The 22,700-nt window shown below is 42.6% G+C and overlaps 1 protein-coding gene across 2 annotated transcripts in view; it reads left to right on the top strand.

The window, feature by feature from the left end:
• Window positions 1–22,700, top strand: part of RAB44 (RAB44, member RAS oncogene family) — a 387,835-nt gene that overhangs the window by 325,186 nt on the left and 39,949 nt on the right. For both annotated transcript variants that reach the window (XM_078644134.1, XM_078644135.1), the window contains exons 12-14: window positions 10,045–10,126; window positions 16,583–16,697; window positions 20,438–20,539. In XM_078644134.1, the coding sequence (XP_078500260.1) occupies window positions 10,045–10,126; window positions 16,583–16,697; window positions 20,438–20,539 (299 nt within the window). The remainder of the gene's footprint in view (window positions 1–10,044; window positions 10,127–16,582; window positions 16,698–20,437; window positions 20,540–22,700) is intronic.

Genomic DNA, 22,700 nt, shown 5'->3' with positions numbered 1-22,700 from the left:
CGCGGAGAGGTCCAACAGCACCAAAAACGCGTTTCCTCCCCTATCCAGCATGGCTTCTATGGTTTCCGCCACTTCTAGGAGAGCCGTTCCGGTGCTGAAATTCGCCCTAAAACCCGACGGACTCGGGTGAAGAAAATGATTAGTCTCAATATAGTCAGTGAGTTAACGTATTTCTCTAAAACCTTGGAGAAAAATGGGAGCAGAGATATGGGCCTATAATTACTGGCTGCCTCTGGGTCAGCCTTAGGTTTTTTTTACCAGCGGAAGTATTCTCACATGTTTCCAGCAGAGTGGCATATGTCCCTCCCGCAAGGCGTTGTTTAAAATCAAATTCACAGTAGGGTTAATCACTTCTGCGATAACAGAAAATACATTTGCAGGGCAGGGATCTACAGGAGAGCCTGACTTCAAGGACGTTATGAGAACCTGCATAAAGGAGACCTCAGAGCGAGCAGCAGCAGCAGCAGGTAGCGAATCTAGATCTGCTGCTGAAGCTAGCGACTGAGTTTCAAAAGAGTCCTGTATTTTCCTAATATTATCGTGGAAAAAAGACGCCATCATATTAGACCACTCACTTGTCGGTACAAACGGACATTTAATAGCTGTAGGCGATGAAAAAATGTTGACAATATTATAGAGTTCTCTACTTTTATTGCCGGCTTGATCAATTTTAGCAGGGAAGAAACGTTTCTTACCCTTGCAAACTTTCTGATAATGATTTCTCAAGGCAGTTTTAAAAATAGATTTGTTGAGAGCCATTTAATTTGCCCGCCATTTCCTTTCAAAGCTTTTCCAGGCACTTTTACTTTTCCTAAGATCCTCAGTGTACCAGGGGGCCGAAGCTCGATTCATCTTAGCCACCCTTAAGGTAGAGGGGGCAAGTTCTAAGGTTCTAAGTTGAAGCCACTGCTCCAAAGAGTGCACATCCCTTTCAAGAGTCCCACTAAGTGCAATAGGGTGTGAGTTCGAAGCACTCTGCATTGCATCAGGAGTAATCAAATGAAAAGGCCTAAGACTGCTGGTGCGGATCTTCTCCTGTAGACGAGATCTGACTAATTCCCTGGGAACGCTAAAATTAATCAAACAGTGGTCCGACCAGACTAAGGGGAGAGGGGCCTCCACTTCGATCAGTTTGGAAGAAAAAATCTGGTCCAGTGTATGACCCTTTTCGTGGGTGGAAGAACAAACAATGGGGGTCAGATTAAATATGTCCAGGGATTCGCGCAACTTAAGGGGCTCTGGCTCCAGAGGGTTTTCCATGTGTACATTGAAATCCCCCAGGACTAGGCAATGACTGTATTTAGCAGCTAAGGGGGGAATAATGTGACTGATAGACTCCAAGAACTTCCCAGCTGGTCCTGGCGGACGGTGGATAACTACCCCCGCTATGGACTGATAGGCCGAGATCGTTAAAAGGAAGCCCAAGCTCTCAGCCCCCTCAATCTCTGTAAGCACTAGGCGAACACAGCTGAAAGTACTTTATTAGATTAAGGCCACATCACCTCCCCTCCAGTGATCCCTGTAACGCTCGCGCGCACCTTGCTGACCCCGAGCGCGCAGAGTCCCGAGGAAAGCGCGCACACATCCTGTGAGTGCTTTCGCACCGCCGCGTTTAAAACACGAGTGGCGCAAAAACGGCAATTCCATGTTTGGGGGAAATATTAAGAACATAAATTGCTCCGCAGTAATGGGCTGTGGCTGCGGGCTGTTTGTGGCCCTTTGTGAAAACATTTGTTAATTGCAGCACCGTCATGCGCTGCAATTAACAAACATTTTCACAATGGCTCACAATCAGCCCCCAACCGCGCTCCCTGGTTGGGGGCTGATTGTGAGCCATTGGGAAAATGTTTGTTAATTGCAGCGCATGACGGTGCTGCAATTAACAAATGTTTTCACAAAGGGCCACAAACAGCCCGCAGCCACAACCTGTTATAACACAAATTCAGCTAAGGAAAAGATGGGATTAGGCGGTGTCTCCCGCCTCTATTTTGCCGCCACTTTCCTTCTCCCTCCAGTGCAGCGCTGCCTCACTTTATTGCGCCGGTACATACAAAGCTAATTGCAGCCAAAACACAACCACCCCTAGAGATACCTCCTTGGTGGTGGAATTGGCGAGCCTTTCGTGACCATCATCAGCAAAAATACGGACTTCTAGCGTGACTTCTAATCCCGGTCACAAAGAGCTTTATGGCTTCAGCATCAGCACAGTGAGGCGGTGAATTTCACTTTCGCTTGGCAGCTATGGCCTCTGTCTCGCCCGAGCTGTCAGCTGAGCAGAGCGCCCATGCATCTGCCCGAGCCAGCCACAACAGAGACCTACCTGTATGGTACCACTAGCGAGGAGGGGCTGGTGACATGGTTGAAAGTGGCGGCAAAATAGAGGCGGGAGACACCGCCTAATCCCATCTTTTCCTTAGCTGAATTTGTGTTATAACAGGTTGTGGCTGCGGGCTGTTTGTCGCCCTTTGTGAAAACATTTGTTAATTGCAGCACCGTCATGCGCTGCAATTAACAAACATTTTCACAATGGCTCACAATCAGCCCCCAACCGCGCTCCCTGGTTGGGGGCTGATTGTGAGCCATTGGGAAAATGTTTGTTAATTGCAGCGCATGACGGTGCTGCAATTAACAAATGTTTTCACAAAGGGCCACAAACAGCCCGCAGCCACAACCTGTTATAACACAAATTCAGCTAAGGAAAAGATGGGATTAGGCGGTGTCTCCCGCCTCTATTTTGCCGCCACTTTCCTTCTCCCTCCAGTGCAGCGCTGCCTCACTTTATTGCGCCGGTACATACAAAGCTAATTGCAGCCAAAACACAACCCCCCCTAGAGATACCTCCTTGGTGGTGGAATTGGCGAGCCTTTCGTGACCATCATCAGCAAAAATACGGACTTCTAGCGTGACTTCTAATCCCGGTCACAAAGAGCTTTATGGCTTCAGCATCAGCACAGTGAGGCGGTGAATTTCACTTTCGCTTGGCAGCTATGGCCTCTGTCTCGCCCGAGCTGTCAGCTGAGCAGAGCGCCCATGCATCTGCCCGAGCCAGCCACAACAGAGACCTACCTGTATGGTACCACTAGCGAGGAGGGGCTGGTGACATGGTTGAAAGTGGCGGCAAAATAGAGGCGGGAGACACCGCCTAATCCCATCTTTTCCTTAGCTGAATTTGTGTTATAACAGGTTGTGGCTGCGGGCTGTTTGTCGCCCTTTGTGAAAACATTTGTTAATTGCAGCACCGTCATGCGCTGCAATTAACAAACATTTTCACAATGGCTCACAATCAGCCCCCAACCGCGCTCCCTGGTTGGGGGCTGATTGTGAGCCATTGTGAAAATGTTTGTTAATTGCAGCGCATGACGGTGCTGCAATTAACAAATGTTTTCACAAAGGGCCACAAACAGCCCGCAGCCACAACCTGTTATAACACAAATTCAGCTAAGGAAAAGATGGGATTAGGCGGTGTCTCCCGCCTCTATTTTGCCGCCACTTTCAACCATGTCACCAGCCCCTCCTCGCTAGTGGTACCATACAGGTAGGTCTCTGTTGTGGCTGGCTCGGGCAGATGCATGGGCGCTCTGCTCAGCTGACAGCTCGGGCGAGACAGAGGCCATAGCTGCCAAGCGAAAGTGAAATTCACCGCCTCACTGTGCTGATGCTGAAGCCATAAAGCTCTTTGTGACCGGGATTAGAAGTCACGCTAGAAGTCCGTATTTTTGCTGATGATGGTCACGAAAGGCTCGCCAATTCCACCACCAAGGAGGTATCTCTAGGGGTGGTTGTGTTTTGGCTGCAATTAGCTTTGTATGTACCGGCGCAATAAAGTGAGGCAGCGCTGCACTGGAGGGAGAAGGAAGAGCGCATACAGCAGCTGTTTAAAAACCTCAGACATAGAAAGCGAAGGTGGAGGTGCAAGGAAAGGAAAGCACATGTAGAGAAATCCTGTGATCGACATTGGCATAAAGTTAACTGCAGGCGTGTGCTTATGTGGTATGGAAGGGCGCTTTCTGACAGAGTACAAGGAGCACTGTCACAGTGAGCCACATATTGTTTTACTTTGCAACTTCAGCCGCGCCGCACTCCGAGCAGAGCAGAGAATGCCTAAGGCGAGTGACGGGGTCACAGGGAGGCACCAGATTTACCTCTAGCAGAAACCTTGGTTTTCATTCTGAAAACTACAATGATCGCCTTATTATTGTATTGGCGCCTGCCAGAATAATGTCCCATTTGCAGGCTCTGCATTAGTTAACATATCATTTAATATGATTTCTCGTGCAGCTGCAAATAAGTGCTACAGTTAGAAATAAATAAACGTGTCCAAGTTGCGTAATGTAACTGGCGCTCATGTACAGCGCTCTAATACGCTCAGGTCGAGAACGCTATTCGCGCTATTAAACTGCAAAAAAATTGTAATTCTTTGACTGTAAATGCACTCTCAGTCTCAAGGTCATATGCAAGTGTAGTCTAGTGTTAAAATAACTCGGGCTAGGATATTTAGAAACAACTGAAATCGGGAGGTGGTCAGGAAGATGTGAAGGTTACTACCATTAAAAAAAGAGACAATGCTGATTTCACTTGGCAGCAGTACATCAAATCTGGTGTGTTAATTTGGTATGCGCTACTTTATACACATATGCAGAGCCTCTGCCAATGAACACACAAGTAGACCACTCTGACTTGTGTGAAACAGGGGAGCCAGGCCTCTATAAATAGCACTGCAATGCACTACAGTTCTGCCTCTAATAGGTCTGCAAATGTACGTTGACGTTATATTATTTAATCATAGTCCGGGATTCTTTTGGTCTTTGTATCTACAGTTTTACTTGAAGCAGGTGGATATTGTTTGTCTGTCCGTTATTTGTGATATGGCTGCATGCTCTGGGATAGTCCAGTATTCTGAATAGGTGTGGCTTGTTGGCGACAGATGTTCCTTATTAGTGATCATGATTTTTTTTTAAGCAGTGAGTTAAGTAAGTACTGGTTGCAATTAGTTGTGCAGAGTTGTGACATTGTGCAATATCCTTCTTGAGTGCAGAGTTTATTTACAACAGTTATCTGCTATTTGTGATGTTGCAGAATTCTTGACGGTCCAGAACTATTTACATACTCTTAGTGAGAGAGAACCTTGCTTGATTAATTAAAAAAAGGGATTCCATGCTTAAATTGTGTGATCTTTGGCAAATATTTTATTTCACCAAAGCTAACTTTTTCTTCATAATTAAGGCTCCCTGTTTTCCGTTTTTACTCATTTTTACAGATAAATACAGACAGAAAACCATTTATTTTCTTATCTGTATTTATTTTTAAATGTGGATAAAAACGGAAATTGGGTTTATGTTTCTCTGTCAGCCGGAGCCCTTATGTTTGATGTGGGATTGGAGTAGGTGGGACAAGTGGTTTTTAAAGGACATGTAGATCTCAGTGGCATTTTGTCCCTTGGACAACTAGATTATCTGGAAAATTCCACACCCCTGATTAACTGTCATCAAACAGCTGAGTGTTAACTGCAAGTAGTATGTTAGAGCAATATGTTTTATTGCCCAGTCTTTTATTATTCTAATCTTTCCAAAAGGGTTCATTTGGGTAAAAAAAAAATCTTGTTTTTAAGAGAACCTCTAACAATGGGGTCACATTTTGAATTCTGAATTCGTACTTTTCCAGAATAAGCATTGTTAAACTATATTGCCTACTAGTATCGATGACTCCTACACTACACCTTGTAGTCTTGTCTGATGTAACACTTCCAATACACTGATTTACACACCTATGATTGTCTCTGTGCAATGTGTGTATTATGTAAAGTGCTCTGCCACCCTACGCTGGTATGAGTGGTGCTATAATACTAAATGAATCAGAGAGACAGTGGTTCTGGAGACTTGAGGGCCGCTGTTAAAGGGTGCTAGTGAGGGAATCCATGGTAGAGGTGGCCATTGGGGGGGCGCCAACAAACATTGTCGCACAGGGCTCCACCAGTGTTAAAGGCGCCTGGCTTGTGCCTAGTTGAAGTTGGCTGACCAAAGTACAATTGAACAACCTGCAAAGCACACGTCGTTCTTTTGGACTTGCTGCATTTCTTTTAGATATTACGCAAGTTAGAAATCTCTCTGCTTAGCCTAGTGTGCCGCCTGGCTGGTATTTTGTTGCTTCTTTTCGTCTGTGCATCCAGATATACAATGCAACAATTAACATTACATCTACAGCAGTAATATCTTATAATGGTACTATCATTGGAGTCTTGTACTTGTCTAAACCCGAAGTGTACTTGCCTGTATAACCAATTCATGTAATGGTGTGTTTCTAAATTGTAAACCTGCCATAAGACCCTTAACGTGGCGATTTATGTGTGAAAATGCAGTCTTTTCATTTGTTTAAGCATGAGTTTCGAGTGATATTTGGCGCTGCACCCACACGCACGGTCTGGTTCCTGGCGCACATAACCATGGCTGCAGCGCACAGAGACCCCACACTGCCGCACACAGAGGACAAAAATTAGAGGGAACATTGCTCCCCTCATGTCGATCTTTCCTCATAATCTATTAACCAGGGGGATAGCACTGGCGATAGTGGGGTTCGAGGCCTCAGACAGCCATGTTTCAGTAAGGAACATGAAGTCAGGGCTTGAGTCAGCTAGCAGTTCATAAGGTTGGAGCTCATGTTTTTTCACTGAGCGTACATTGAGCAAGTATGCCTTTAGGTAGATACCATCCCCTCCCTGCTGGGCTTTATGTTTAGCCATCTTAGATATCACGCCGCAGCTCCCTAGGTTAGGGAGACCTGCCAACTACAGTCCTTGCAAACAACAGCCTCACTCAACAACTTAAGGATGTGGGGCCTGCAACTCATACACCTACAGATATAGAGTATACTGTCTCTGTCGTATGTGATACGTTTTGGGCGCTCAGCAATTAAACCAGCAGCATTTCCAGCGCTGTATGCCTCCGGGACGCTGATGGGCTTGCCTTAGACCTTAAGTTAATCAAGTGACCAAGAAGCTATCTACAAAATGTGAACCTTATTCTGTACCTTCCCTCATCTATGCCTTTTTCAGAGTGTTTAAAACTACTGTTGTCTTGGTCCTGCCATGCTTCTGCCAAGGGGTACTTCTCCACCTATTGCTGAGACTCAATCTGGTACAAAAGGCAGCCATCAGAGAGAACTCCTGTATCTACTTACATGAATATATCATTGAAGCCATTCAAGCCCCCCAATGGTTGCCTCTCGCCAGAAACAGTTCATTGAAGGCTCTGTGCTTCACCCTCTGGCAGGTCTCTTATCTTTCAACTAAGACTACAGCTATATGCAGAAAGAAAGATCAACTATTCCGGACTGGCCCCTTACCTGACAATCCAGCCTATCAGGAAAATATGTCTTAATGGAGTGTGTCCCTGCCAAGCTCTTGAACTCACTATCACCAAGGATCATCAATGAACATTTGGCATTTAAGAGGGTGGTAAAGACCCAACAGCTCCCAAACAGATAACAAATCTGTTCTTAGGTCTTCTCATTCATACTTCTTTACACTCAATGTACCCTAGCCAGTCCACATTGCTACACATAGTAGGAATAAGAAATATTGGGTAGTATTTGAATGAAATAAACTTATGATGAAGGTGGAATGTATTAACAAGAAAATATGCGGGAGACAAGTAGTGAGTGAAACCATAGGATGACTAAACTCAGTCTTTCATTCGGATTGATCCAGATCTAGAGTAAATTGAAAGCATGTCTGAACAGAAAGGTTTTAAGACTTTTTCTGTATCTGAGGTAATTTCCTTGGTTTCTTAAGGTGGGGTCAAGATCATTGTAGAAATGAGCATCTTTATCTATGTTTCAGTCTTTTGAGTGTGTGTTGAATGAGTTTTGTTGCTTTGGCCGATTTGAGCAGCCGCGGGCCGTGGAGGGAGTTACGGTGGGGCAGGGAGGCGGGGAGGGGGAGGGGCGGGGTGGAGGGTGCTAAAAACAGGCATATGGATCATTGCAGGTAAGTACACAATTTAATTAATAAAACGAAATTCGTAGCGCGCAGTGCATGGCAAAAAGCAATGCTGTGCACGCTACGAATTTCGTTTTATTAATTAAATTGTGTACTTACCTGCAATGATCCATATGCCTGTTTTTGGCACCCTCCACCCCGCCCCTCCGCCTCCCCGCCTCCATGCCCCACCGTAACTCCCTCCACGGCCCGCGGCTGGATTTGAGGACTATTGTTGGTTGGTAAAGAGAGGCCAGAACATGCAGGTAACTAGTTCCTGCTCTATATAGTGCCTTGCGTATGATATTGTAGTACCTTGAATGCAATCCTATGTTGTACAGGTCGCCAATGCAGATTCCTCTGTGTCGGTGAAGTAGGTTTTAATTTCCTGTGGTTATGACTGACTCTTGACTCTTGGCTATGCATTTTCTGCAACTTCAGGGCTTTGGGACTTTGGGGAAATTGGTACATACTACTGCAGTTGCCAAATCTGTATACGGTTAGAGCTTTTGTTAATGTAATGACACGTTACGTAAGGAGTGGGTGGATATTCCTGAGCATAGAAAGCTGGAAAGTATACATTTTTACAACATAATTTATCTGCGGTTTAGTGGGCATTTTGTAATAAAAATGATTCCAAAGTTTTTAGATTTTTAGGTTATGTCTTCATGGCAGTACCATTCTAAATATATATAATTAGAGATATAATTTATTTCATACCACTCTGAAATAAATAAAATTCTACAAATACAACCAAATAAAAAGACAGGGTGATATAAAATAAATGACTATCTTCATAACTCAACAAACATAATATATTACTGTAAAGTCAATAAATATACACATATTATTAAAACCTAAATGAAATTGAGATTTGTTTATAATTTCCCAATGTTAAGCATATTAAAATATTAAAAACATCCTGCCACCATCACTGTAAAATACAATATACATGACACAAAGAAGTAGATAGCACTAGTACACTATAACATTATATATTAAGACATACATCAAAATAAATATGCATTTTACAAAATGAAATTCTATCCTATCCAGTCTCTAATCAGTCATAAATGTGTGTTTCCTCTGCAGCTATGTTCTTGCAAATGTTAAGCAGACATCTGCTTGCCAAATAAAATTGAATGGCTAGGCAGGACTGCTCTTCTGGGCTAAATTACGAAAATGTGTCTAAAAGGGTGATGTTTGAAGGAGATTTGTAGCATTTTTATCTAAGTACTTCCACCTATATTTTCAATTTTTATTTTCACACATTATAATATTTGTATATCATTTTTATATGACTAGGTTGTTTGTTCCTTTAAACTCCCACTGCCCATTGAATATTCCCACTTAAATGATTCTAATTCATCTAGAAAGGGGGAGAAAGACAATAATACATTTCTATTGTTGCTGTTGTAATGTAAATGTTTACTAAGAAAAGTCAAGCTATGGACCAGGAGTGGAATAGAGAGGCCTATTGACTATTGAGGCAACTATCAGAATGGCTGTATGTCAGTAACCATGTTTCCACTAGAGGTTGTACTGAAATGATGCACCATTGTAAGATATTGTAATACAAATGTATTTTGTTATCTTACTGTGGATTTACCTGTCAAATAGAAATTGTAATTCTTGTTTGTCCTGATTGACAAATATGGGCGGATGTGGAGAGATGACAGCTAGAAAATGGCGAGGGGGATGTTTGGGAATGTGAATTCCTTCGTAATTGGGTAATGTTGATGGGTACTGGAAGAGGTGTTTTTTCAATACTGATTTAAAGATGGGGAGAATGGTAACTGGATCCACAAGAGCAAAATTACTTAGGAGCAGAAGTGAGAAATCTTAATGAAGGCACATAGCGTGTAAGAGGGAAACGAGCTACAGTGTAGCAAAACATTATGTGATGAGTGTCTCACAGAATATTGCACTTACGATTTAAGAACTCAGATTTATGTCCAGCAGGCTAAAGGTGGTAACTGAAAAGGGGAAATGCCAGATCGCTATGAAGAGCTTCAAATTCGTTTTTTTCTTATGTTTTTTTAAATCAATATTTCCAATTTTGTTTGCCATAGGATTGGATTACCGCATAAAGACTCTGATCGTGGACAACAAGCGCTTTGCTTTACAAATGTGGGATACAGCTGGGCAAGAAAGGTATGATATACAATATAAACTTTGTGATAAGTGACAAGTAGGGTGTAAAAACTCCTGTGGAGTGGACAACTTAAGAAGAATATGATTGTAGATCACATAATTCCTATGAATAAACACATATTTCATTAAATTGTAAGTTTACCTAAGGTTTAATTGATACATAATTGAACTGTAAGATGTTTTTACGCTGAAAAACATTAGTTTTTGCAAATTTGTAGTCATTGGGATGTCAGTAAGATGGTACCTTTTAGGTGGAAAGAAGAGAAAGATTTGAAATCATGTTGAATCGCTGTAGGATACATAGGGGCTTATTTAGAGGTTGGCAGACAGGGTACTCTGTCACAAACGTGCTGAGTGCCCAGTCTGCCACACTCTCCTTCTGCCCACCCCATTTAGAGACGTGGACATTTCTGTCAGCAGAGTCTCCATTGTCTCTTTCGACAGAAAGCTTATTTTGTTGGGCCCACAGAGTAACAGGCAACCACCATTTAGAGCAGACAGTGCTTTTTCTGCCACTGCCAGGAAAAGCTTACAGTTGAGGAACAGAAGTAAGTTTAAGCTTTAGGAGTTTGTTTCTAAAAAAGAAAACAGTTTGGTAAACCGCTGTCAAAAGTGACAGCAACCATTCATCAAACTTCTTGTACCTTGAAGGGAATCGCTATGACGGTGGTTCCTTTCAAGATACAAAGATCTCTGCAAGGTCGGCAGCCATCTCTAAATTTGATGGACGGAGTGCCTTTGGGATGGCAGACCTAAAGTCCTCCACCATCCTAGCTGATGTTAGTCTGTCAATCAAACACACAATCAAGCCCCTAGATTCAAGACACAGCTGTGTTCATTTGCTATGCTGCAGAATCCCCATTTCTGTGAGTTACTTTGAGTGTCCTTTCAATCCCATTCTTGTTAGTGGATTAAAGTCCCCAGAGAGAATTAGGGTTGATGCCTTTATTAACACTACCTCTAATTAAACAACCAATCACAGAAGGCCATTTCATTTTGTCCACTATCATGCAACTGCCCAGCTTCATGCAAAAACAGGTGTAGTGAAAAAGCATTCCACATTCTAGAACTGACATGTAAATGTAAGCACACTCACACACACAGCCCCATGCATGGTAGGATAGCATATATTTAAGGCCAGAGACCATGAAATTCATCGAACCTTTCATTTTTCCCTCCTTCTGCTTTTAAGTATATTTTAAATCATATTGGGGTTCCATTGAAATCAGTGGACTGGCAGAAAACTGTAAACGCTGGCATAGGTGCGTGGCCTACATTATTAACCACTTCCGTGCTCATGACGAGCTGAGCTTGTCATGAGTTGCGCCGCTCGCATGCTCATGACGAGCTCAGCTCGTCATGTAACGCGGCTTTTAGAAAAAAGCCGCACAGAGCAAAAATGCACGCACGCATGCGGTTATAGTTCCCCAATCCATTTACTCATCCTGTCGTTCTCTCTCGAGCCTGCTCTTGTAATATGTTGAGTTGTGCAGAGGAGGGAAAGAGGCAGAGACAGTCTTTGAGGGTTTTGAGAAAAGGCTTCTATCTCCCTCCTTCCTACTCCCTTCTCTGTCAGCTCCTTCTGTCATGTTGTGAGAGACCAAACGGTAGAAGTGGCAAGAGGAGAGCATCGGCAGCCCGTCTTCCCCTCTGCCTTGCCAAATCAAATGAAGCAATTTTGGGAGAACCGAGGGACAAGCAAGGGCCTCAGCCAGCTATAAAGCCGTTCTCTAATGTTATTGGCCCTCACCTTCGACTCAAGTAACTAAAACTGAAAAGGCCGTTTATGGCTAACATAGCCCATTGGTAGCTCATTTTATGGCCATGCTATAGGAACTTAAAAGGGGAAAAGTAAGAAAAATAAAAGGCAGTTGATGGTGTAAATAAAGGGAGAGATGCCCTGTGCAAATTATGGTCATGTCAAATATTTTGGACTGCCTTTAAACTATGGGGTTTTAGCATGTACCCTTAAAGAATTGTTTTAAAATGCATCCTTTGCCTCTATGTTTTCAATATGTTTCCTAAATGTTCCAAAAAACCCAAGGTATTAGAATATTTATATAATGCCTCTACGGTTTGTTTCGTTTAAGCAATGTTTTGGGGGAAAGAGTGCTTCAAAATGCAATATTTAGTCTACTTTATTATAATAAGATTTCCTAGTGGGAAGAACACGCCATGGGGGCTGTGGGGAAATGTAACTTATTTTGATCACTCAACCGCTTGGAGCAATTTGGGAAGTGTATTTTCACCCGACAGCAGCAACTATTGTTATTCGTGAGATTTGTTTAAGCATACTCAACTACCCAAATGATATGATTACAATATTCTCAAACGTTCAAATTCACAGAAGAGATTCTCAGAACTGCACTACTTCTAGGCAACATGTGAGTTCTGGTACAGGTTTCTTGACAACCTCATCCTAGATGTAATTCTCAAGCTTGTCGACCCCAATTATACAGTTAGGTAAGAAAGGAGACCAAGAAACAATGTATCTGAAGGATAATGTTACTGATACATTATTTAGGGGCAGTATCAAGATTGCACTAAATTGTAAAATGACTTCCATCATTTACACTCAGGATGACAGCATGAGTTGAGAGGTTGGAAATAGATTCAGTCTGCAAATATCTGGCTGTCTGGTACTGACACTGAAAGTGATGGGAGTTTGAATAAATCAATTGGTCCTTGTTGGATCTGGGGGTCTCTAGTTGACTAATTCTAATGCATGGTTGAAACATGTCCGAACATGGCTCTGTAGAATTGGGCTGTCTCACTTTTGGAAAGAACCCTCATGTCTGACGCAAAGCTGTAAGAAATTTGTAAAAACGAAATTTTAGGCTTATACATCATGTAATCTCCCAAATAGCCACACAGGTGGATTCATTACAAGTAGTTTTTTGGCATACAAGGACCTTCCATACTTATGCCAGCCGAGGTGGAATGGCCTTCAAGAATGTTTAATAGCAATCGTGCCGCAGCGTTTTGTAATGATTGCAGTTTTGTCCTCTGTGGCTTGTCAATGTATAAAAAATAAAGGCTACTATCACCGACGTCCTAGGTTCCTGAGAAATAAATGGGAAAATCTTCTGTAATGTCTTCAGTAAGAAGAAGCAGGAGGAGGTTAGACGATTGATCTGAACTGCAAAGTTAAGCTGATCATCAAAGATCACTCCTATGTTCTTGGCCTTAGCTGTTGGACGAGGACATTGACTGGCCTCAGTCGGCCACCAGATTTGATTCCACAGAGCTTGGCCATTGCCGAACTCCATTACCTCCGTTTTATCAGTGTTGATCTTAAGAAAATGTGTACTCATCCAGCTCATGAGTTTCATCAAGCAGGCATGAAAGCTAGTGGCGGTGGTCTCTGGCTGTTTAGATACGGAAATGATAAGCTGCGAATCACCCGCATAAGAGAGCAAAATAAAGCCATGCTCTCTGATGAGTCTGGCCAGTGGAGTTACATAGATATTAAATGGAGTCGGTGACAAGGCTGATCCCTACGGCACTCCGCATGGAAGATGAAATGTGTTGGATTGTAGATTTTCCGAGAGTATGTTTTGCTCCCTACAGGCTCGAAAGGAAGAAAGAAGGGCCAGAGCTGTGTTCTCAATCCCCACAGCCTTCAGCCACGGCACTAACAACGTATGATTTATGGTGTTGAATGCTGCTGTCTAAGAGGATAAGGACAGCTCTGCCCCCCCCATCCACCTGTCTGTGGATCTCCTCCGTTGCCATAATCAGAGCAGTCTCAGTTGAGTGACATGTCTGAAATCCATGCTGACTTGTGTCAAGCAGATTATTGGAGTCTAGATAGTGGGTTAACTCCCTGTTGACCGATTTTTCAAGGATTTTGGCTGCTATTGGCAAGCATGAACTAGTTCGATAATTATTAACCTTGGTAGGGTCCAGGACAGGCTTTTTCAGGATCTGCCTAATACACGCCTTTTCCAGGCACAAGGATAAATCCCTGACTCTAACACTTTGTTTAACAGTGGGGTTAGATGTAACTCTTCCCAGAGACCAGGTGCATAATGGCCGGATCATTAGGTGATACAGATTTAATGGTAAGAAAATGGCAAGAAAATGAGGATCAAGAACACAATGTTTCTTTTGTCTGCTGCAAGATTTGACCACTTAAATTAACTAATCCAAGCACATTTTAGATACCAGCTGTAGGATAGAAATAGATTTGCTAGATGGAAAGTCAAGTCAAATGTCTTGGGAACATCACATATTTAAACCACTGTGAGGTATTATAATCATCATATATTTTCTCGTTTACACTATATATGTTTATTTATTTAGGGTTATGTCTCAAATATAAATGCACATTTATTAATAATATAAATTACAACCTGATAATTCAGCCTGCTTGAATATATTAATCTTTTTCTGCATGATTTGAATTGCCTTTCTAATAATTGTTTTAGATAACAAACAAGGCTTTATAGAAATTGATATCTTGACTTCTCACTTATTGTATTTAAATTATAAGAAGGGTTTCACAGACTATAAATAAGTGAAAGATTAGAATGGCTTTACTACTAATTGTTTATTTTGAAAATGTTCAGACATAATATATAAACTAGAACAGAGTGTTACTAGATAGAGAGGAACTTTGTAGAAGGGATTAGAAACTGAGGGTCATACAAAAGCCACAATCACCTTGCCTTGCTGAAGGCTATGAGAAAGGCACAGCCAGCCTTCCCTGACTTATCTGCCGACTTGTAGCCAAGAACATCAATTGAACAGCTGTTGAATTTCTTTGCGGACTATTGTTTCTATTGTTTAATTGTTCAAAAAAGGTATGTGGGTGTGAACCACCAATGAAACCTGTATAGGCCTCTATTGGTGCTTAGTTAGTGGAGAGAAAGGAAGGGCTGGTGATACTATTGCAAAGCAGCTTTACCATACAGTCAAAATGTTACAGTATTTTCTATCATTCTGCCTCCTCGCACGTATAATTGCTAATATTGTTTATTTTTGTAGTCGTTTTTATGCATTTTGTGTGTTCTAGGATAGTATTTTAATTTTAATCAACCTTGTAGATATATTATTAGCTCACTAGCGTTCTGCAGAGTGCTTATTCATAACAAAAGAATGCCTTAATTCCAGTAACTGTCCCTGTGAAATTCTACAGGAGTGATTGTTACCTAAAACACACCTCACTCAAGTAATGCTTAGTGGGTTGCAGGGGCGTTATAGTCTACTGGGTTCTCTGTCTTAGAATGCCATATTGACTAAGGTCCAGATTTACCAACATTTGGTGCAACGCAGCAAGACAACTTGCTGCACTGTGTCAAATGGCGAGAGCAGGAATGTTGTGTTTGCTGCGGAGAACTGGAATGCAAGGCAGTGACTTGCACTACTTTGTGTTACTCTGGATTTACTAAACCACGCAGACCCACACATGGTGGCTTTGTATGGCTTAGTAAATCTAACATAAGGGCTTGCGTTGCCTTGCGTTATCTTACATGATGCAAGGACAATGCCAGCCCTTAGTTAATCAGAGTATCAGTCCTTAGTCCCAGTGGGTCTAGAAAACCCATTTCTGGGCTGTGATCTGGAGAGAAATCCAGAAAACCTGTGTGTTTTCAACTCTCCTGAGTATTACTGTCAGAAATTGCTGAAGCATATGTGAAAGGTCGCCCTCTGAAATGACACTGGCTTTCTTTACCTTGGTGCTGATTAAACTACTGCTATAGAAGTGTCAGTAAGTCTACATGAACTGTGAATGTTGGTACCCATTCTTCGTTCATGCCAACCTGTATTTAAGTGAAGGTGTCCATGCCCAGTCGGCTAATGCTCAGTGAAGGATGGACTGAAAAGCTTTGAGCAGTTCAGGCTTAGATACCTCAAGTGACTTGATGTCCCTCTCGCAGCGCTATACGTTGTCAACAGCAGGTGTGAAGTGGTACCTGTGGAAGGCCAGTGTGTATTTACATGGGGAAGTGGTGAGAGGAGCTGTAGCATAGGAGGTGTTTTGCAACAAGCAGGTTTAGGAACATATTTACCTTTCTTGAGGTATTTATTTAAAGTAATGTAAACACCAGCAGGGGAGCAGATCAAAAGTCTTCATTGTCTTTGAAGTACAGTTCATTGTTAGAATACTCCTTTTACTCAGAGATTCATCTATCACAAGGCTGGACTATATGTCATGCCCTGACCTATGGCAGACACTGACTTTTTTGCCATGTCAGAGACGTAGTGGCAGTAGTTGAGTAACTCTCACGACCGTTTAGATGCATATAGGTCAAAGCTATTGGTAGCATGGACGGGCCACGTGCCTCGTGTAGATATTTGCATTCGTGATAACAAACTTATGATGTTTTACATCAGATTCAATGTACTACAACTGATAAGCAATGAGTGGAAAAAGAAAGAGAGCACTTTAACATTCATTACGGTATTTTTGTTGCGATGGTAAATCTTACAAACCTGTTTAATGTCCAATAGATATCACAGTATCACGAAACAATTCTTCAGAAAAGCAGACGGCATTGTGCTCATGTATGACGTCACTTCAGCCCACAGTTTCACAGCAGTGCGGTACTGGCTGGACTGCATCAAGGTAAATATAACCACCAACGGAGAAATAAATGCAGTGCTGACCTTCTATCTTACAAATAATAATGAATTATCTGTACATATAACAGAGCAGTGGCATGCGAGGGTTAATTTGTTTACATTTCTTTAAGTGTAATTGGCACATGGTATGACTACCTTTTGCCAACAGTGCAGGTTGGTACCCAAACACTGCGATCATCATTATGAGCTAGATGGAATTTGGTCCAGGGATGCTACCAGGTTTCTCCCTGGAATGGGGAATAACTACACGGCCCCAGAAATACCATGTCCTTTGAGGTGCACGTTTCCCCATTTTCAAGGAGAAAACTGCTGATGTTTTCCCTTTTCCAGCTGCTCACAGCAAGTAGAAATGTCAGTGGGATGGCCTGTGGGGGCTGAGGGTCGGGTGGAGTGCGGAGGGCTCAGGTCAGGCTTCAACCTGTCGTCGAGTGCTCCCCCAAACTGCTGCAAGGGTCAGATGGGAGCTGGTGGTCCATCTGTCAGTTGTCCCTGCCCCTACAGTAGCTAAAACAGGTCTGTGGATGCATTATGCATACCGTTTGCTGTCCTTCTTTGCATCACGGTGCACCTTTCATGAGGTGCGCTGGCACAAACAGGGACAGTGCGCCATATTACAAAGAATGCACTTCCCCCGGGGCATCCGTGAACTAGCACTACCCAGGGGGCAGTGCATTCAACTGAACTATGGAGCGGCTGCTTCAAAGCCGCTTGTTGTTTCACAGTGCAGGTGACGAATCTATGACATAATATCGACAGACAGAATATCTACCTACAAAAATATCGATACAAAATTATCGAAGTCAAAAATATCGGAGTTATATCTTCATTAAGGTAAGTACAAAAATATCGAAAATGTAATATCGTAGTACAAAAATATCGAAAGTAAAAATTTCGTTTTTTTAAATGTATTAATAATACTGTAAAAATAGTTTTAAAATACATATAATTTTACAAATATTAAATAAAAACATTAAAACATATTTAGAAAATTATAACTAATACATATACATTTAAAATAAATTAAAAATACATATAAATTAATATATATACATACTCCACATATTGCAACAGTAGGAAAATCGTTGGATAGCGTAGGGGTAAAATTTACTATTCCCACTCCAGAGGGTGCAACAGTAGGGAAAGCGCTGGATAGCGTAGGGGTTTAATTTACTATTCCCACTCCAGAGGGTGCAACAGTAGGGAAAGCGTTGGATAGCGTAGGGGTAAAAATTACTATTCCCACTCCAGAGGGTGCAACAGTAGGGAAAGCGTTGGATAGCGTAGGGGTAAAAATTACTATTCCCACTCCAGAGGGTGCAACAGTAGGGAAAGCGTTGGATAGCGTAGGGGTAAAAATTACTGTACCCACTCCAGAGGGTGCAACAGTAGGGAAAGCGTTGGATAGCGTAGGGGTAAAAATTACTATTCACACTCCAGAGAGTGCAACAGTAGGGAAAGCGGTGGATAGCGTAGGGGTTTAAATTACTATTCCCACTCCAGAGGGTGCAAAAGTAGGGAAAGGGTAGGCTAGCGTAGGGGTAAAAATTACTATTCCCACTCCAGAGGGTGCAACAGTAGGGAAAGCGTTGGATAGCGTAGGGGTAAAAATTACTATTCCCACTCCAGAGGGTGCAACAGTAGGGAAAGCGTTGGATAGCGTAGGGATAAAAATTACTATTCCCACTCCAGAGGGTGCAACAGTAGGGAAAGCGTTGGATAGCGTAGGGGTAAAAATTACTATTCCCACTCCAAAGGGTGCAACAGTAGGGAAAGCGTTGGATAGCGTAGGGGTAAAAATTACTATTCCCACTCCAAAGGGTGCGACATTAGGGAAAGCGTTGGATAGCATAGGGGTAAAATGTACTATTCCCACTCCAGAGGGTGCAACAGTAGGGAAAGCGTTGGATAGCGTAGGGGTTAAAATTACTATTCCCACTCCAGAGGATGCACCAGTAGGGAAAGCGTTGGATAGTGTAGGGGTTTAAATTACTATTCCCACTTCAGAGGGTGCAACAGTAGGGAAAGCGTTGGATAGCGTAGGGGTAAAAATTACTATTCCCACTCCAGAGGGTGCAACAGTAGGGAAAGCGTTGGATAGCGTAGGGGTAAAAATTACTATTCCCACTCCAGAGGGTGCAACAGTATAAACAAAATAATAAAATACATAACACTAAACAAAATTTCGATATTAGTAAATTTCGATATTAGTAACATACATACCTTAAAAAAAACGATATTCTGTCTGTCGATATTTTGGACATCGATATTCTATACCATCGAAATTAAAACATCGATATTATTGTATATCGATATTTTAATTTCAATATTTTGTCTCACTACCGCAGGTGACAACCTGCCTGCACTTTCAAGAGGGTAGAGAGCTATCCCTGCAGGTGGGTGCAGTGAGTGACTACACCTGCTTGCAGGGAGATATCAGGGGTCCATGGAACCCCTTTCTGCCCTCCCTCTGGCTACCTTCAGGAGGTGCACTATAGGTATGCCATCTTTTTGTGGCACACTTTCAGTGCACCTACTAAAGCCATGTTTCCTTCTGCGCCCGTGTCCATAATCCGAGGCGGGTGCAGAGGCAAACTGAATCCCTCATTTGCATGGGGCCACAGCCCCCTTAAAAAGAGGGAATGACATCTCATGTCCACATGTGCGCCAGCGTTATCAGTTTTAAAGAAGGGATAGCACAAGCATCTGTGACCCCTTCTGTAATGCCATTGTGCTCCGGGGCACACCAAGTGGGTGTACATCCCCGTTGGCACTATCTGTAACACAGACCCAAAAGCATCCAAGCCCAGAATTATCAAGTCAGGTGTTTGCAGACCGGATAACTCTGGGTCCGGAGTCACTCATAATTCCGTGGGCAGAATTCCACCTGGAGTTTTGAAACAAAATCCCATAGCATTTTAGAGAAAAACGGCAAAATATTGAGATAAAATACCTGTTGAAAGATATGTGAAACGAACACTCAATTCAATAAGGAAATAGATCAATAAAAGAGCCTAAGAAATGCATTTTTATGAAAGATTGCCTTCAATTAAGCAATTTGCAACATGGCTGCAAGTGTTCTTAATCTGATATTTGCACTCTTATTTTTGGGACAACTTTTGCATTTAGGGCTATACTGAAAAATCTGTGCACCTACAGAAGCAATTTTTCTCTGCGAGGTGCACAGATGTAATTACAGATGGTGCGGTAAGCTCGTTCTGTAACTCTGAATGCATGTATTAATTTTTAAAAGAAGTGAAGAGCATTTGTCATTGACAACAGAGTGCTTTAAGGGATGGAGCCTAATGGCACCAAACTGCAACTTTCCCAGCCCCGAGTAGGAGAGCCTGGTCCTATTTCAAAGGAAGCCTGGGGCATTCAAGCACTCTCAGAGTCAAGGTGGCTGGAGCCAGGCTAACAGGAAGTGTGCATAGTGCAGGTACACCTTGGTGCTTGAGGGCGTCTTTGTGCTTACAGGTTGCCCATCCCAGTTGGTCCTCCCGGGCTCCATGAAAATTTTGGGTGGTCGCACGTGCACGCTTGTGGAGTAGATGGTTCATTCACCACTTGGTGAATGTCTGTTGGGCTGATTGTGTTGAATGTCATTTGGGGTACATAATAGGGGCAGGGGTCATGCACCCCTTTAGCACACACATCCCCAGACCAGGGATATAACTGAGATGGATGATAGTAATGTAACTCACTGAATGCTTTCTGGCTTCATAGGAATCAGTAGGAGACAGTGTTCTGATTCTTCTCCTTGGAAACAAAATAGACTGCGCCTCAGGGAGGCAGGTCTCCACCAATGAAGGGAAACAGCTGGCACAGGTAAGAGCATCTCCATTAAGACTGCCTGTGTCCACTCTCACTGTTATAACAGCTCATTGACTGGATGTGCAGCAAATGCTGTATATATTTGTATGCAGATTTATGCTTAAAATGTCACAGTTGACCATCAAATGTGTAATAGAATCCCTTTCGCTGCAGAACTGCACACAGTCGTCAATGGGTCTGCTTTACTCACTACTGAGAAATGATCTCTACGATTAAAAATAGAAATCAAGAAAATACTTAGTCTGTGGATAAAGGAGAATGGAGAGAGAACGAGAGAGATGGAGAGAGAGCAAGAGAGAGAGACTAAGTATGTTTCTGCGTGTTCTTTCTTCTGCAGGGTCTCGTTGGAAATTAGTCACTTTGTTCACTTGTTCTGGTGGCCCTTAGAAAACAGTTCAAGATTATTTCTATTTCAATTCACAATCTCTTATTCTTTAAAACTAATTAGAGGTAGCTTTTCATATTAATGCTAGTGGTCTCGTGCTACAGCTGATATTCCTCTGTGTTAAAAAGTGACATTATTTTCTATCAGAAATAATATATTTTGAGATCATTAATAATTTAGTCGTTATGATACTCGCCGAGAAATATTATCATTTTCTGCTCATCTCCCACAATCCCCACCTATGGCACTTAGGTCCACGGAAACAAACATGATTCACGTTAGTTCCAGTTCTAATCAGTTCTATTGTTATTAATTTATCGTATATTCATTCAAATCAACCATAGCTCATTATAAGAATTCTCAGTTGAATTGTAACTCAGACGAGAAACACAGTTCCCACAATGTCTGTTTGCAGACAGTGTCCACAGTCAAGTACCTTTTTGAAAATGAAATAATCGTTTTCAAATTAAACAGATTTAAGAAAGTACCTTATACCATAAAATATCCAAGAACTCTGTCCACAGTCTGGAATGTCAAAAGGCCATTCCTCAGCAAAAAGTACAACGCCACAATCGCAAACAGGAATCCTCCCGAGAAATAGTGACGAGAAAATAATGGTTTTACCCAGATATGGCTCCTCCAGCAATGATCTTCATTTTGGAAGCAGCTTACATCCACTCTGTCTTTTATCAAAGATGGCAGCGTCCCTTAGTGATAACATGATGACCGTTCACCAGGATGTATTTTTTACATTTCTGGGTGAACATACAGCTCATCAGCAGTGGCAGGGAGCGGGTGAAAGCGTTGGGATTAGGAAAAAATAAATAAAGGAAGAAAAGTAAACTTACCTGGTGATCACCATTGCCAGCCGCCCCCTCTCAACCGAGCAGGAACCAGGATTCTCCCAGACTCCCCTGACCAATCACAACGCTGCCTTAAGCACTTCACTCTACTGAAATCTACCCTGATGTACTGTACTCCTATCTACTCCATCCCAATCCAACCAACTCCACCCCACGCTACCCCAATTCAATCTACCCCACTCTAATCTACCACACTAATTTACCTCACTCCTCCACTCCTTTCTACACCATTCCAATCTACCCCATGCCATCCCACTCCAATCTACCCCAATCAACCGCACTCCATTCTACCCCACTGTACCCCAACTCCACTCTACGCCATTCTAGCCCACTTCACTCTACCCTTATCCACACAATTCCCCTCTACCCCAATCTACTCCAATCCAATCCACCAACCCCACCCTGCTCCATGCCACTAACTTTCAGCCATGCTGAACAGCAGACACACTGATTTACATAATGGCTAAAAGACATTGCAAAAGTTAATTGCTCTTGCATAGGCGAGACCTGTTGACTTTGCCAATGTTTGGTATTGTTTCCCGTTTGGGACCACTAGGCTTTTTCTGCTGATCTCGAATAAGAAAAATGTAAGTGGAAAGAACTTCCCTCAGTGGTAGAATCCTTTTGATGTAATTTAAACGACAATTCCTTGGTGGATGTGCCTCCTGTCAGGATACCTGACAACAGAGCCACCTGAGGCTCCAACACAAGAAAACTGGTGTTTGCCCAGCCTACAAATAAAGCAGGTACACTGTGAGCTTGGTGGGGAGGGAGCCATGCCAAATTATTACGGGGCTCCCACTCCACTAAACTCTACATGAGGGCCTTAGTAATTCGCTAAACTCCATCTAGTTGCCTTCTGTCATTCGCTCAGGTAATTGAATAGCGTCATTTACAATTCCAGATT

This window comes from Lissotriton helveticus, chromosome 5_1 (genome assembly GCF_964261635.1).
Source record: "Lissotriton helveticus chromosome 5_1, aLisHel1.1, whole genome shotgun sequence".
Lineage (NCBI taxonomy): Eukaryota > Metazoa > Chordata > Amphibia > Caudata > Salamandridae > Lissotriton > Lissotriton helveticus.
Note: the sequence above shows the minus strand (reverse complement) of the source record. Positions and strands in the feature narration are given on the sequence as shown.